Consider the following 15,560-nt stretch of genomic DNA (forward strand, 5'->3'; position numbering starts at 1 on the left):
GTTGACAAAATAAGCCTCAGAGCTGAAACTCACAGCTAGACTGATTTGGTTTTCTAAAGGTATTACTCCATAATTCTCAGTCCTTTTCATGGAGGAGTTTTGAACTAAATTTAAGTTGTAGACTTGTTGCCATGTACTGTCCCTAAACTTCTGTTTCAATATGAGAAGGTTGACTGATGTCTTTTAATTCCTTCATGATGTTTACTATAGTAGTTAGCACAAAATTGCATTGAGATTGTAATGGCCTGTATCTGTGACTGTATCAAGGAAGGCAACAAGATCAGTTGTGGTAACATGGCAACACATATTCATGATCTAGTGTTTCTTGATTTTTATTTTAACCATGCATATATGATTTTATAATTATACTTCCTAAATCATCATCTCACCTTCTATATTTATCATTGTTTTTTACAGTTTCAGACCTGTGCTGAATAAGTACTTCCTAAATTCAACTAGCAGTCTAACACAAACTACTTTGATACCAAGGGGTAAAATGAATTTTTTTTATTATGAGCTCTGCATGTTTGGGTTTTTAAAATTTAAGAAAAATTCTTTAATAAGCTTTTTTTCCTCCCACAGTTTACCACAATCCCACTTTATTCATGGCTTTATTTATGACAGGCAGATATGGTCTCTGCCTTCACCCTGACATTTTAACTGACAGACCTTTTTCTCTTGGCTAATCGTTTTTTGTGACTTAAAATGGGTTTTCTTGTAGCTCTTGTTTTGCAGTACAGTGGAACAATCTCATCTCTGTAATAATCAACACTGACCTTGTAAAACAGTGTTCTTACCATTGCATAAGCTTTTAAACTCTTAAATGGTACAGGAGTATGGAAAAAGAACTGTTGCACTGAAAAAATATAATAGAAAAAGTATGCCTCCATCTTCATCATAAGATACAAAATAATCTATCAGTCTAGACTAAGTATATAGAAAGTTGGAGAATGTGGTGGTGTACAGGTGATTTTGGATGGAGTAGAGTGTCGTGGGGTAAAAAAACTTGCTTTGAATTCTTTATTCATAGTTTTTAAGCAGATAAGGGGAAAAATAAGATGTTAGATCCGTTTACTTTCGATAACTTATTTTTAAACTTATTCACATTTCAGTAGCAGTCAGTAAGGAGATATTTTGGTATTCACGTACTTCCCTAAAGTAGGCTTATTAAAGGAGTAATACTTAATTTCTTAGCTTTATCGGTTCAGATTTTAATCCTGTATATTTTTATCTTCTTAATGGGAAATACCATAGAGACATCCAAGGTAGCCAATTACATTCAAGGTCAGCTGGAACTACGCAACTCTTTTACACCATTTTTTTTATTAGATGAGGTAAATCAGTAGCTCTGATTCCTCTGTCTTTGAAGAGAAAGTTTTACACAAATGTTAAACAGGCATCTATAGCAGACATAATTTTTACTCCTTATACAAGCATGTCTTAATTCCAGTAAAATACTTTTTCTTGCTATTGACAGGCTCTGTGTGTATATTTACTTCCCTTTAGGTATGTTAGTACCTGTAATAAAACCTGTATCTTTTTAGGGTTTAATTTATGGAGCATGTCCTATAAATTGTTAATGAATAACTCTGTGTGCATTTCAAATGCAATACATGTTAAATCATGTAACTTGCTACTCATCTACCTCAAAATAGTCTTCAATACATGTTTTAGAAGAAGATACCCTAAATTTGGGGTTTATTTACTGAGTTTAGTGAAGCCACCATTGATTTACAACAGCATAAGTGAGAAAAGAATATCATCCAAGTGCTTTGATAACACTCACAGAAAAATGTTTTCTGGTGGGAAGATTTGGAGTGTTTATTTTCACTAGCTTTTTCATTTAAGTCATTATATGCATATTCTGTGTTCAGAAAGTGTAGTATCTTTTGCCAAACAGATACATCCAAATTAATTAGATTCTTATGGAGACTGGGAGATCTAGGTTTGTTAGAAGTGGATGTTTTCCCTGAGCAGGCTCTCTGCTCTTGGTGTGGATTTCAGGTGAAGGTGGTAGACAGTTTGCTGCTTTTTGTTGCTTTTCCTCTTCATACATTTATAGCCACATATTTTCCCTGAAAAATAATTTCAGTTATTTATACAATTTCTTTTATTAATACCATTGCACACACTTTTCAAGTCAGTTTTATAGTTCGCTGTTTATGCAAATGATGCAGTATTCTAACAGAAAGGTTAAAAGGCCTCACTTACATGAGGAAGACCAGGTGATTTTCATGCTTCTCAAATACAACAAAGCAAAGATTACAGTCACTATAAGAACAGAAATAGGTTTTGGATTTATTTTTTTTTTAAACTCTCTGACATCTTAAGTTGGACAGACTGTTAGGATTTGGGTGCACTGAGGGATACTGTTGATTCCCAAAAACGTGTTTGTCACTTTGTCAAGAAACAATATTTCTATGCATTGCCCAGTTAAATTAAAGGCTGTTTTTTAAAAAAAAGCAGTATAACTGATTACCATTATCATCTAACTTAATAGAGAATTTGTATTAGTCAAGTTTAGCATGTTAAAAAGAAGCAAGGTCCCCTCTGAATAAGTTAGAAACTAAAATTTATAATTCAATAAGTAAGGAGGTTTTTTTAGTTTCCATACTCTATGTTTTGAACACCTAAATAATTTATAAAGTAGGTAAGAATGGATTAGCATTGCCATCTGCCCTATTCTTAGTCAAAAGAGGTCATATGTTTTCTCACTACAATAAATTACAGGTTGTCGTGGTTTAAACCCCACCCAGCAACTAAGCACCACACAACTGCTCACTCACTCCCCCCCCATCCAGTGGGATGGGGGAGAAAATCAGGAATAGAAGTAAAACTCATGGCTTGAAATAAGAACCGTTTAATAGAACAGAAAAGAAGAAACTGATAATGATAACACTAATAAAATGACAACAGTAGTAATAAAAGGATTGGAATGGGCAAATGATGCGCAGTGCAATTGCTCACCACCCACCTACGAACACCCAGGCAGTCCCTGAGCGGCAATTCCTCACGCCCCCCTTCCCAGTTCCTATACTAAATGTGACGTCCCATGGTATGGAATACACCATTGGCCAGTTTGGGTCAGCTGCCCTGGCTGTGTCCTGTGCCAGCTTCTCGTGCCCCTCCAGCTTTCTTGCTGGCTGGACATGAGAAGCTGAAAAATCCTTGACTTTAGTCTAAACATTACTTAGCAACAACTGACAACATCAGGGTGTTATCAACATTCTTTGCATACTGAACTCAAAACATAGCACTGCACCAGCTACTAGGAAGACAGTTAACTCTATCCCAGCTGAAACCAGGACACAGGTTAAACAGTTTTGTCATGTATTTCAGTTTGCTTTAACACTATTTGTAAAACAAGTAAGCTTGCTCATTCTCTTTCTCTGTTACATAACTTCCACTAGTGATAACTTCTTAGATAGATAGTTTTCAAAGAGTTAGGTCAACTAAAGACTTGCATTGGAGCTGGTCCTTTGTGCTTTCTTGTTTAAAAGATTGCAAATGCATTGCACATAGAATTAAGGTATATGGGAGGGGGTAGTCTTCCCAGGCTTCCTTCTAGCAGCTGCTATCTTTACATAATAGGAGAGACACAACATCCTGTTGTGGGCTGGACCTGAGAGCTTCTCCTCACAGAAGGGAAGAGAAGACAACAGCGAGGAAATCTGCATTCTATTTCTCAGTCTGCACTTCAGATGTCTAAACTTACACTTTACCTTAAATTTCTCTCTTCTGTGGTTTGTCCATGAAGTTTCTTTTATTGTCTTACTGTCTACTTTTTTAAAAAATCACAAACTTGTGTATTAAATCTTCTCTTGGAGATAAATAATTATACACTATTCTGTTTAGCACTTTGAAGGCAGCTCTTTATGTTGTGGTTCACAGCTCTCCTTGCTTTGATTCTCTGGTTAGCCTCCAAGATTCAGAGTCCAAGGGTTGCCCTGTTCTTTTTGCACTTTAGAGATCATCACATTAGGAATCTTGATCCCTGTATTTCCTTGCTGAACTAACTTATTTCCAGACAGCTTGTTAGGTCTGTGTATTTCCTTTGTTCTGTGCCTAGAGCATTCATCAGTATCAGCATGACTAGTCTGGGGGGACTGAGATCAGTACATGGCCATGCATGGTCAGTACTCAAAAAGTATTGTATTTCCTCCATAATCATCAATGAAGCAACCAAGCAACTAGCAACCAAGTTGTTGAAGGTCTGCCTTTTCTTTTTACTAGAAAATACATAAGTAATGAGCAGAATAGGAGGAAGAATAAAATCTGTTGTTATGAACTAGTTATGTGTTTGCATTAACATGAAGTTTAATACAACAATTCAAAATTTTGCACTATGAGTCACACAAACATAATTTAATTGGAAGCTCTTATTTTGAAAGTGTATTGGCATTACCACTGTGTTACTGTTTCATTCCTCTGCAGTTCCTCTTTTGTCTAGTTTTGCAAGTTGAATGTCGGTAAAAACTCATTGTAATTTGAGCAATGTTAAGATTTTATATTGGAATTTGAACACATATTCATACCAGGTGAGCATTTTTTGTTATTTTTTGAATTATCCTACTACAAAATATTTTATTCATTAGTAGTAAGAGTATTATTCAGGTTGTTTTTGTCACGCAAATTCTTTACTATCTTTGTATAGTAAGAAAATAATAAAATAATCTCCAAAATTGCTTCTACTTTACATTGACAGAAGAGTGAAAGGAATTGTCAGTATATTACATTTATGTTCAATCTAGTCAGGTGTAAACATTATTTATCTAATAAGAAAAGACATCCCTATGTTAGAAAAATTCATATTTACTTTTAACATGTCAAAGAGTTTAAGATAGCTGAGGAAGATACTTTCACCATTCTAACAATTTGGGTGTAATTAAGGCACTGAGAGAGAACCCTGGAATAAGTCATGATTATATAACATCACTTTAGTTAGTCTTTGAAAGCTAATTATGACCACGAGTTAAATTCCAAGTAATAACGGGTTTTCCTTTCTATAGTTTGATCATGCTAGTCTGATTCAGTAATCTGATTTCAACAGTTATTTTACTAATCATGCACTTAAGTGCCCTTCTGGTAGTTTGCAGAGGAAGAGAAGTAGAATTGTGCCCAGGAATAATGAAACTACTGTGGAAACAAGAGTCAAGAATTTGGACTGCAAGTTACTTCTCAACAGATGGCTAAGACTTTGGGGTTTTTGGTCTAATATATTAATGACTGGCACACAGGAAAATCTAGAATGCTTTAGTTATATCTTTACAGTGTAGTAATGTTGCCTATTTCAGAGAATGCTTTTTATTTTGAGTCTGTTTGCAGCACTGTGCCTTTCAAAAAAAAAGAAATTCTGACACTCTGTCAAAGATTAGATAAAGAAAAAGGAAAACTTTAACAAAGTAATTGCATGAACCAGAGCATTTTTATAGTCTTTTAAAAGTATCTTCCAATGTTTTCTGGGTATTCCATTTGTAGGAACTATTTTTCTCCCTTGGGGGGAGAGGAGAGTAAATGGAACAATACTGGGATCTAAAAGCTTAATGGTTTTATTGCTGCATTGTAATTATACTAATAAACATCTCTGACCATGACCTTGGAATTTATAGTGTAGTGAGAAAGATTTATTGACATGTAATTTGGAAGAAAAATGGGATTATTGTGTAATTACAGTGTGTGGGTATTAAGCATATGTACTTACATACCATTTATCCCTGTTATTTCAAGACCTTCAACTATGTTTCAGTTTTCACTCAAAAATACAGAAAGGCTTCTTGGTAAATCCAGTGCCTGGGAGATCTTTGTTATATTATTGGGTCAACTACAAAGTAACTTTGTTACCTTGAGATGTGCAGAGGGGATCAATAGATCTTTAAAACAGCATGTGATGTTTTTAAAGAAGTATTCTAAACCCTATTTTTCCTAGTAGTTTAGATATCAATGTGTAGGACTTTCTGCTATACAGGTTCTTGGTACACAAGTCCTTTATATATAGATTTGCTTCTTGCTGCTGTTTATGTAGGGTATCTCTAGGGCCCCATCATTTTTTCACCTTAGGTTTTCCCGTGATCTCCCTTTCTATTTGTGTGAAGCTAACTCTGTAAAGATCTTTGTATCTTCTTGTGAAACTGTAAGTAACTCACTCTCAAACACCTCTTGGAATACAATTAAGCTATTGGAGTATGTATGTATTTAACTGGCATAAGGCTAAAACAAGAGATGCATTCCTTTGCACTTTGGTCCCCTTGCTTGGCTACATACTATGACAGCAGCCATGCCTGTCCTTCATGTAATTTGGTTTTTAAATTTAATTTGACACTCTATTTTCATTAGGTATTTGATGATTTTCAAGGGCAAGTTGTTTCAAAACTCATACCCCTTTCAGCTTCCAAAGTCTATACTATGCTATCTTCTTTTAATCATGAAAAGCATGAACGCTCTTCGAGATTGTAGCAGGGTAACAAACTCAAAACAAAAATTATTTTTTTATGTTGCCTAAATTTTTGTGTTTGTTTTTACAATATGTATTTATGAAAAACCCACTGAAGTTCTTGTTGGTACATGAATCTTCTTACTGTCTCAGAAGTACTTTAAAAATGCACATTAATTGTTGTTTTGTTTTGTTTTTATCCTGTGGACTATACAGTAAGTAATTAAATTATTTAAAAATTATGAATTTAAGATTCTCAATAATAAGTAACAGTCCTAAGATTTTATTTGTAAATAGTACTTCGCTGTCATACAAGAAAATTCCTCAGGTGTGAGAATGAATAAATAAGTGTTCTTAAAAAAAAAAGTTAATTTACTAAAATAATTGTTTGTGTGGTATCACCCAATGCGTTTGATAATAAAGCATATTTATTACTGTTGCTTCTATATGTGAGTGAAGCAGATAATTTCCCAAGTTTTCTACCATTGTGGTGCCATTTTATCTTACACTTAGGAAACATACCAAAAGTGAAAAATATGAATAATAAGTCTCAGCTGGCACTTGGTATGAGACAAATCATATCCAGAGGGAAGGGAGACACCTAATCAATATGCCTTTATAGCACTTTGATCTCCTTGCTGAATATTGGGATGTAATACATCTTTGATGCTTTTTCAACAGAATGATTTAGAAGTTGACTTTTGTACAGTAAAACTAAATTTAACTAATATCTGTTTTTTCTGCTTAGAAGACTACTCTCCAATTTTTAATAAAGGGAGGGATAGGGGTGACCTGTGTAAAAGAATAGACCTTTTAGTATGAAATTACATATTTATCAATTCATTCTTATTTTATTGAGGTTTAAAAAGTAAAAGGGATTAAGAGAATCATGTATGTGTGTTTTGCCCCTGCAGATACTTCATGCAGCAGGATGTGGTTGACTTAAAATAAAATGTGCATACACTAAAAAGCATTTGGGGCTCTCTCTGGAAACACATATACCTGAATACAAATGTACAGTTTGATCAGAACTCTTCTGAAGGAGAATGCAGTTTTTGAATGTAAACTGTATAAAGTGATAAATCTGCCAAAGCCTGCATTAATATTAGTGCCATGTTAAAAAAAGATTTGTCCAATTCATTAATTAAAGAAAATGAAAAACTCTTGCTGAAGCAAGATCAAAACTTTAGGTGGCATAAAATTGACATACTTGGCATTGTCCATAACTGCTTAATGTGATGGCTCACACTAATGTGCTAGCGTCTGGCAGAATTGTGCAGCAGCCTCTTCCAAGAAACTGCTGCTGAATGACCTATAGCACTAAACTTAACTGGGACCACCAGTATATTGAGGTCATGGACAGTGTATTTTCTTACTCAGAACTGAGCCTTAAGTCCTATTTAGAAAATTTCTTGAAACTATTCTAAAGACTCTTAGGATTCCCTTTTTTTGAACCAGTGTCTGAAGAGAAGACGTATAGCCAGTGTACCATAGTACTTGTTTCTTAAATTTAGTTCCGAAGCAGAATGCTGTGTGATTTAACCTGTCCCTGATGACTTTTTAGTCTGTGTCCAGATTCGCACTGACTTCAAATTGTATGCCTTTTAAAATAAACAGTGGGAATGAAGTTGTGATTATTTAATTTGTAGGTAACATTTCATTGTCACTGTTAATAATTTCATTGCAGTTGTTTCTCCTTCTTCCTGAATTATCTTAACTAACTGTTACGATTTAGAAATATTCCAAACAAATTGAGGGATGCAGATCCAATGGAAGAATATTTTTTGAAAACTTAAAGTAGTCTGTTCCTGGGCTTAGAAATGTCACTGGTAATGTGAGATCATTAAGGACATGATCAGAGACATGGTTTGAGCCCAGTTCACCTATAATGAAATGCAAGAAACTAGTGCGATATGTTGTGTCATCATAGATATCCAGCTAAATATTTCTGCGTATGTACATGTGATACAGTATCACTTTTAAATCATAGTAAAGATAAAGTCTAAGTACTGTTTGTATCTTAATCTTGCACATTGTGTGCTAATGTGCATTGTTGGATAATGTATAGCAAAATTAAGCAACAGTATTATAGATGCTTGTGTATAGCAGAGAGCAGTGTTACAGAGCAGCATCAGAATTTCCCTGTAAAGTTAGGTGCCTCACTTACATACAGGTACATGAGAGAGTTATGAAAAGTCCTCTTTTGCAGTACCAGGTATAAACCGTCTTTTTGAAATCTTGTATCTTGGAACTGTAACAACCCTAAGGCTGGGGTTCTATCAGGGTTAAAAGTGTAACAGTGAAAAAAAATAGGATTACTTCTTTTCTGTGGCACTTAAGTAGCTGATATAGAGGCATGACACTTCCAAAGCACAGAAAAGCTGCTGTTTCTGCAGGGCTGGATCTTGTCTAGTCTGCGGTTACACAGGGTTAGGTATTGTGGTGGGAAAGGAATTTACTTTTCTAGGGAGAAAAAAGAAACATCAGTCCTGAGGTAGCATGTCAGAGGTGAATGAGGAGTAAAAGATCGTGTACTCATGCCACCACGCATGTGATTCCAAAAATTTATTCTCATTTAACATCAAGGGTTTTTCTAATACACTTAAAACTCACAGTGATAAAGCCTGAGTTTTTCTAAAATTGTCTTTGTTCCATTAAGGTAGTATAATCCTTCTCTGCAGCATTCCAGTAATAGAACATAATTCACTTAGCTCAGAAGATGATAAAAATTTCTAGATTATCATATGCATAAATTTTATTATGTTCTTTAACATTTTCCAAAACATTGTTTAAAAGTAGGACTTAATTATTATCTCTGATTGGATTACTGGATGTCTGGAAAGCCCAGTGCATCTTGGTACTCAAAAGGGTGTCCCTCAATTTTTTCAACCTCTATTTCTCTGCAAATGCACCAGTGTACCTAGCTAACACATTTTAACATCGATGCTTTTGTTTGCTAATCCTAACAGTCCATGAGGATCTAGCCTAAGTGTGGGCAGTTTATATTGTGTGGTTACTTCCTATAAAAACTTTTGAAGTTTTGTTTAGTTTTACTTATTTTGAAGCTGAGTGACATGCGAACGTAGGATGTCTTGTCTGGAAGAAGTGTTATGTGGAATTATTCAGGAGTAGCTACTGTGTTTAAATTAATAAGCTCTTTTAATTCACAATGACATTAAAGCATACACAGGTCAGTGACTTCATAAAGCATTTTCAGTCATGCTTTGCTAAACATTCTGAGCTAATGCAATTGAAAAATGCATTCTTTTCTTCTTGATCGGAGTAGATTTTCTCTTGAGAAATAAGTCTGCATTGTAGCACAGAGATATTAAACCTACCTGTAAGTTTAAATCTAGCCTGAACCACTGCAGGTAAAATGCTTGTGGTACCTTGACTTGCTTGGATGTCTGAGAGCTACGCTTCAGTCAATAAATGGACTGTTGTCTAGACATACATAGGCAATGCCATTTGCTTTCACAATGTGAATGCTTACTATTTCAAATGACTTTTATAAGAAAAATCTCTTGCAAATGAAAAATGTATGCATTTTCCCCATCCAATCCACTGACTAACTCTCACATAAATTTTTATTGAAATGTTTCTTAATACTTAGGTTCTAGGTCTTGAAGAGTAACTGTATATCACAGCTGCTTTTTAAGCTACCAGCACAATCATTTTACTTAGAATTGTCTTTAGATGATTGCTTGACTTTTTTTGTGACACTGATTTGACTAAAGCTTTCTATATTAGCATAGTTTATGCTCCAATATTATGAGGGTCTCATATAAAACAATCACAAGCAATTGTATTTGACATTGAGTCAGAAATGTGAACATATATCTGCAAGTATCCCTTCATTCGCTCGTATTTTGTTATTTCGCTGGTATTGGTTATTTATTAAAATCATTGTACTGGTTGGCATTACTGTTTTGCTTAGTAGACCCACTTGTGCTCAGTGACCTCATTACAAAGGGCACTTTTCTTAGACCTGAAGAGCCATTTTGCACCTTGTTAGATAAACTGTGATTTGTAAGCTATGTTTAACTGCTTCCATGCTACATCACATACTTACAGAAGAGTCATCAGGTATGTCCTTTCTCAGAATGCCAGCTTATGAAAAGACTGCTGCTGTCAGGATGAGGGTCCAGTAGCAAAGAGGTTAAAAAAATCACTGTTTTTTTCTGCAAAGCAGATACAGCTCATTCGAGTGTCCTTTTGAGTACTCATATTTCTTTTCCTAGATAAGTTTAAAGGGCATGTGAAAGCATTTGTTGTTGAAGGGATGTCATGGGTGGTCAGCCTCAGGTTAGCTCTGCTTTGCAAGAGCGGAACAGCCACATGGAGTTCATTTCAAACTGTTTTGAGACACTACTGCAGGCCCTATGAAACACACAGTGAATCCAGATAGAGTATGTTGATATTGCAGTTTGGTTTCCAGTTGAGAAGCGTAAATTCATCTTATTTGTTGACATAGGTCTAAATGTATGTCTTAGATGTTCTTTTTTTTTCATGTATCGATGAGAAGTCTGTTATGAATTATTTTTTCTGCCACAGAACTTTTTTCCGTGAGATTTTTAATGTGATATTTTGATAGAAGTTTCATTTTAAGTTGTTCTTGATAAGTAACAATTCTTTTCAGAAAACATCCTGTGGAAATTTAGCTGTATAGTTTGAGCTAATGTAATTTGGTTTGCATTGCAGTCATGCACACTAAAAATACAGTTAACATTAAATATTAATGTAACTTCTTGTACCTTTTGGATTTGAACCTCGTGAAGATGCAAGACTTCTCTAGGTTATCTGTAGACTGTCTTTTGAGGGGCACTCAGAGATCGTCCTGAAGATTATATTTGCCAACAGGGATAATGGGAAGTGTGTTTCAACTGGTGGAGGAATGGATGCTGGCTAAATTTTGTATTTTGTTTTTCTTTGTGGAATTTCATTAGTTATGTGTGTAGGACAATTTTCAGGATGTATTCAGTGTACAGGTCTTTTAAAAAGTAATATTTTGCATCTAAATGGAAAATGTACATATAAAACTTCATCCTGAAAACAAAATCTTTAATTTCACAAACTAGTTCATAATAAACATACTGCAGTATGTTTGCATATCTTGTAGTGCTGTGTTGTGTCTGTGTAATTTAAACTAATTTAGTAAGCAATTTGATCTAGCTTTAGTTGGTCTTGGAAAATGTGCTCTCAGTATAAATGTCACACATGCTTTGCATGAATTTAAACTGTGACTGTCATGGTTCAGCTAGAGTGATTGTCCATCTGTTATCTTGTGAACAGAGTGCTTTTTTGTGTGTAAAAAATGACAATGTTAAACTTTGATTTATTTTTGTAAGTGGTTTTGAAGAAAGGGATTCTTCACTGCAAAGCCTAAGCTTGTTAAAATTATTTGTGGAAGGACCCAGCCAACAGACATCCAATGAGATTTTTCGTCAGTGCTATCAGTTACTTGCTGTTCTCTCCAACAAATGGTTTTTCATACTCAGTTTATGTGGAAAAAAACCCTAAATCTAAAATGCCTCTAAAGTGAACTCCTTCTAAGGATTCTGATGAAAACTAAACTGATCCATGAGCTTTTGGTGGACTGTAGAGGAGGGAGTGCAGTTATGTCTGAATTAGCACCTGAATGCCTAAACATCTGAATTAAACAGATAACTGGCGTTTTATGGAATGTCAATAAATTGGGAGTTTGGCTTCTAAGTTGGTTCAGAATCACTTGTGCTTGAAAGTGAAAGCTCAGCATCTTCACAGAAATATGTGCAGACATAGTAGGTTTTTAAAACCTTCATTCTTCTTATCGTATTTAGCCTCAAATTCCTAACAATTGTAATTGTCCACAGAAAACATTTCAAGATAAATGCATTATCAGGTTTTGAAATTTTCTTATTTTTGTAAATACTAAGACCTGGGGGGGCAAAATAAGGGCTATATTGTGGATTAAGTGAAATATCTCAAGGCTGTGCTTTTCTGATAACTGAACCTGAAGTGACCTTTCTCAGACACAATTACAGAGCTGTATGTTTTTCCTTTAATTTCATCAGGGGTTTAATTAGTATACAAATAAAACTTCCCTTATCTTCCTTTCTACCTAATTGGCTTGTCTTCGCTTATATATGAAGAATGTGAAAATGGGCTGTAATTAGGGTGACCGTGTTAACCTTTTTTTCTCAAATGTACTGTTGCCTAAAGGCCTCAAGGCCTAAAAACAGTGCTTTGGATTATTGCTTTGCAATCACTATGGCTCTCCCATAGGTTTTCTCATGAGCAGAAGGGCTTTGGGTGCTGCAGGTTCCCACTGCTTAACGGGATCTTCATTCTTCTCCCCACTAAATGTTTATTGATTATCTCACTGCTCCACACTCAGCCTCCAACAACTTAATATCAGGTGACAGTCAGGAGAGTTCTCCAAGTAATTAGAGTGGAGCATTGAGGGAACAATTAGGAGCAGAGTTATTAAACTTGATTTATCCTATTCTCTCCTGAACACTTTCTTGGATATCAGAACATCACACTTTCACAATCTACCCTGGCTGAGAAATTAGTGGCTAACCTGCTGCTTATCATTGTTGCCTTGCTGCCTTGAGGCACACCCTCTTGGTTTCAGTCACTCAGCTGGAAATATTAGAGTCCATAAAGTTTATCAAGGGTTTTAATTAGATCAATCTGAAGAAGAAAAAAAAGAGAGGCTTAGCAGCCATTACTTTAGGATACTCCATGCTGTATTTGAGCAATTTCCAAGGCTTGACTTTAACCCACAGTAGCAAGGAACTTCAAGTGAATGCTGAAACTGCTTTTAGAGAGCTAAAATCAGTTTACATTTTGCTTAGATATTGCAGTATTATTGATAGGTAAAGTCTGAATCCTTAGGAGATTTCTGTAAATAATGGTGAAAGCTTTGAATATAATAAAGCAGCTGTTCAGTGAGATATTTGATTTAAGCATTTCTATATTGCTTCATCACCAGCTAGTGTGGATTGCTGCCCATGCCTCTCAAAGAGTTAGGCTTCATGCTTTCATCCCTGTTATTGCCTCATTAATAGGCCTGTGCTTGCAGTTGGTAAGCAAGATTAGTTAGCAGCTCCCAGAAGATTTTGATACCTAGTGGGTCTCTTCACCATTTGTGGTCAGTGAGGAAAGCTTTATGTGGGAGCAGACAACCAACTCTTCAGCCCCTGTAGAAGGATAACTATCTAATAAAAATGAAATAAATACACATAATGTTCCTATTATCCTGTCTTTCTTCATTCATTTAGACCACTGGAATCTTGGAGCCAGACTCTATTCCAGCAGCCTCTACATCAAAAGTTGCTTGCATCAAAATATTAACAGAATTACCTATTCTACATCAGCCAAAGCTCAGTCCTGTGACTACATCTTAAAAAGAGATTTTTCAATCAGACGAGAAGGTCGGATGGACAAAGTGTTGGCACCAGAGACATTTTTCTCTGTTCAATAAATTTTGTTTGTTAAAAAGATGGGAATATGGGTGGAGAGGGTGGCTTGACTCTGTTTTCATATCTGTTTCCTCAATGCTGACTTAGCCTAGAACAAACAAACAAACAGTAAACACAATAAATGGAGGAAGATGATGTTTGTTGTTCTTAAATTAAAGACAGCTCCTTTTATCCTTGCTAATCCACATCTGGTTTCTTGGAAATAACTTTTCTGAAAACCTGACAGTTCACAAATTCAGCTGTTCAGACAGGGCTTTTGTAGCTGCTGGTGGCATTAGGGTAGAATTTCTGAAAGCAACACTTCTGGTTTGGGATATCTTTATCCTAATAATGCAGTGGAAGAATGAGATCTGTGTATTTATCTTTTCTTAGGTGAAAAATAGCATTCTTCATCAAAAATAATGACATAAGATGCAGAATAGAGTTATTCAACCTGCAGTAATTTGAGCAAAACTAATACTAACGTTTCTGGGGTTTAGAATTTCTTAAATAAACTCCTGATTGGTTTTTTTCTTACAGCAGTGATTAATCTCAGCCTGGATTTTGTAAATTGCTGAACAGAGAGTTCAGGTGGAGGTGCTGTACCTTCCAAATACTCTGCTGAAATAACTAGTTGCTTTTTTGTCTTGAGAAATGTTTGAAGAAAACTTATGCCAATCCACAGATTTCAGTTTATTTTGCAGGATTATGCAGTTTTATGCTGTACTTTGTTAGAGAAATTTTCTCTAGCATATTGTTTTTTGAAGTGCCTTTGACACTTGGCAAGGTCGAACCTTTTTTCAGTTTAGTTGAATTTTCAATGCCCTCCAAATTATTATCAGCTTTTGTATATACTGTTCTTAATACATATCCACAGCATAATACCAATTATCCATGTTCCACAGTCCAGGTCAAGTAATCCTGAGTACAAATTATGCAGAGCATTCTTAGAACTTAAGCAGAAAACATATCCGTCAATTTTGAAAACAAGGTGCAAGAGCTCAGTCTTGCAACTGTGCAGCCTTCACTATCCTTCTATATTGGTTAAGAATCTGTCAGGGAATTTGCATTTGGTAAAAGAATGTTTGTAGTCACCTATTATAATTTCTTTCTAAAAAGGCAATTAACAGCTGTAAGTGAAATGTAACATTTAGCAAACTATGAAATCATGTTATTAATACTCCAGTCTATAAAAGTATTGATTTATCCCAGCAGAAAGGAGTAGCAACTAGCCAGGTTCTGTATTAATTAGTCCTGTGTGCTATTTGTCATCTGTTGGATTAATCTGAATTGATTTAATGCATGTTGTGTTAATTCTAAGCCAGAGAGAAACATTAAAAAAATACACGTGCTATTTTGCATATTGGAAAACTAATGTTAAAATAGTGAAAGCACCATAAAATAGCAATTTATTCTTAGCAAGAATTGCAGCAAAACTGTACTTAATGCACTAACAGAGAATATTAGATTCTTATTCTTTTTTAATCCTGAAATTTCTGAATAGTGCAGAATATTTAAATCAATGCTACTTTGTTTATTCCCTTTCTTTCTTTGTGAATCCTTTTCTTTAATGTTGATTATAAATTCAGTTTTGAGAATATTCTGTTCTCTTTAATGCTGTACTCTTGATTATTTCCACTGTGTTTAGATCTGGTATTTGTAAATATAGTACCTGTAGCACAGTA

The 15,560-nt window shown here is 34.9% G+C and overlaps 1 protein-coding gene across 9 annotated transcripts in view; it reads left to right on the top strand.

The window, feature by feature from the left end:
* CCDC171 (coiled-coil domain containing 171) overlaps positions 1-15,560 on the top strand; it is a 157,624-nt gene that overhangs the window by 78,422 nt on the left and 63,642 nt on the right. Inside the window, exon 20 of one of the 9 annotated variants that reach the window (XM_075021406.1) lies at positions 13,696-14,071. The exons of 7 other annotated variants lie outside the window; for them this stretch is intronic. In XM_075021406.1, coding sequence (XP_074877507.1) covers positions 13,696-13,821 — 126 coding nt within the window. In that variant the 3' untranslated portion in view covers positions 13,822-14,071. Of the gene's footprint in view, positions 1-4,434; positions 4,531-13,695; positions 14,072-15,560 lie in introns of those variants that run through there. One more of the 9 variants, XM_075021410.1, reaches the window with a different exon arrangement.

The sequence above is a fragment of the Buteo buteo genome, chromosome Z (assembly GCF_964188355.1).
Source record: "Buteo buteo chromosome Z, bButBut1.hap1.1, whole genome shotgun sequence".
NCBI classification, from domain to species: Eukaryota; Metazoa; Chordata; class Aves; order Accipitriformes; family Accipitridae; genus Buteo; species Buteo buteo.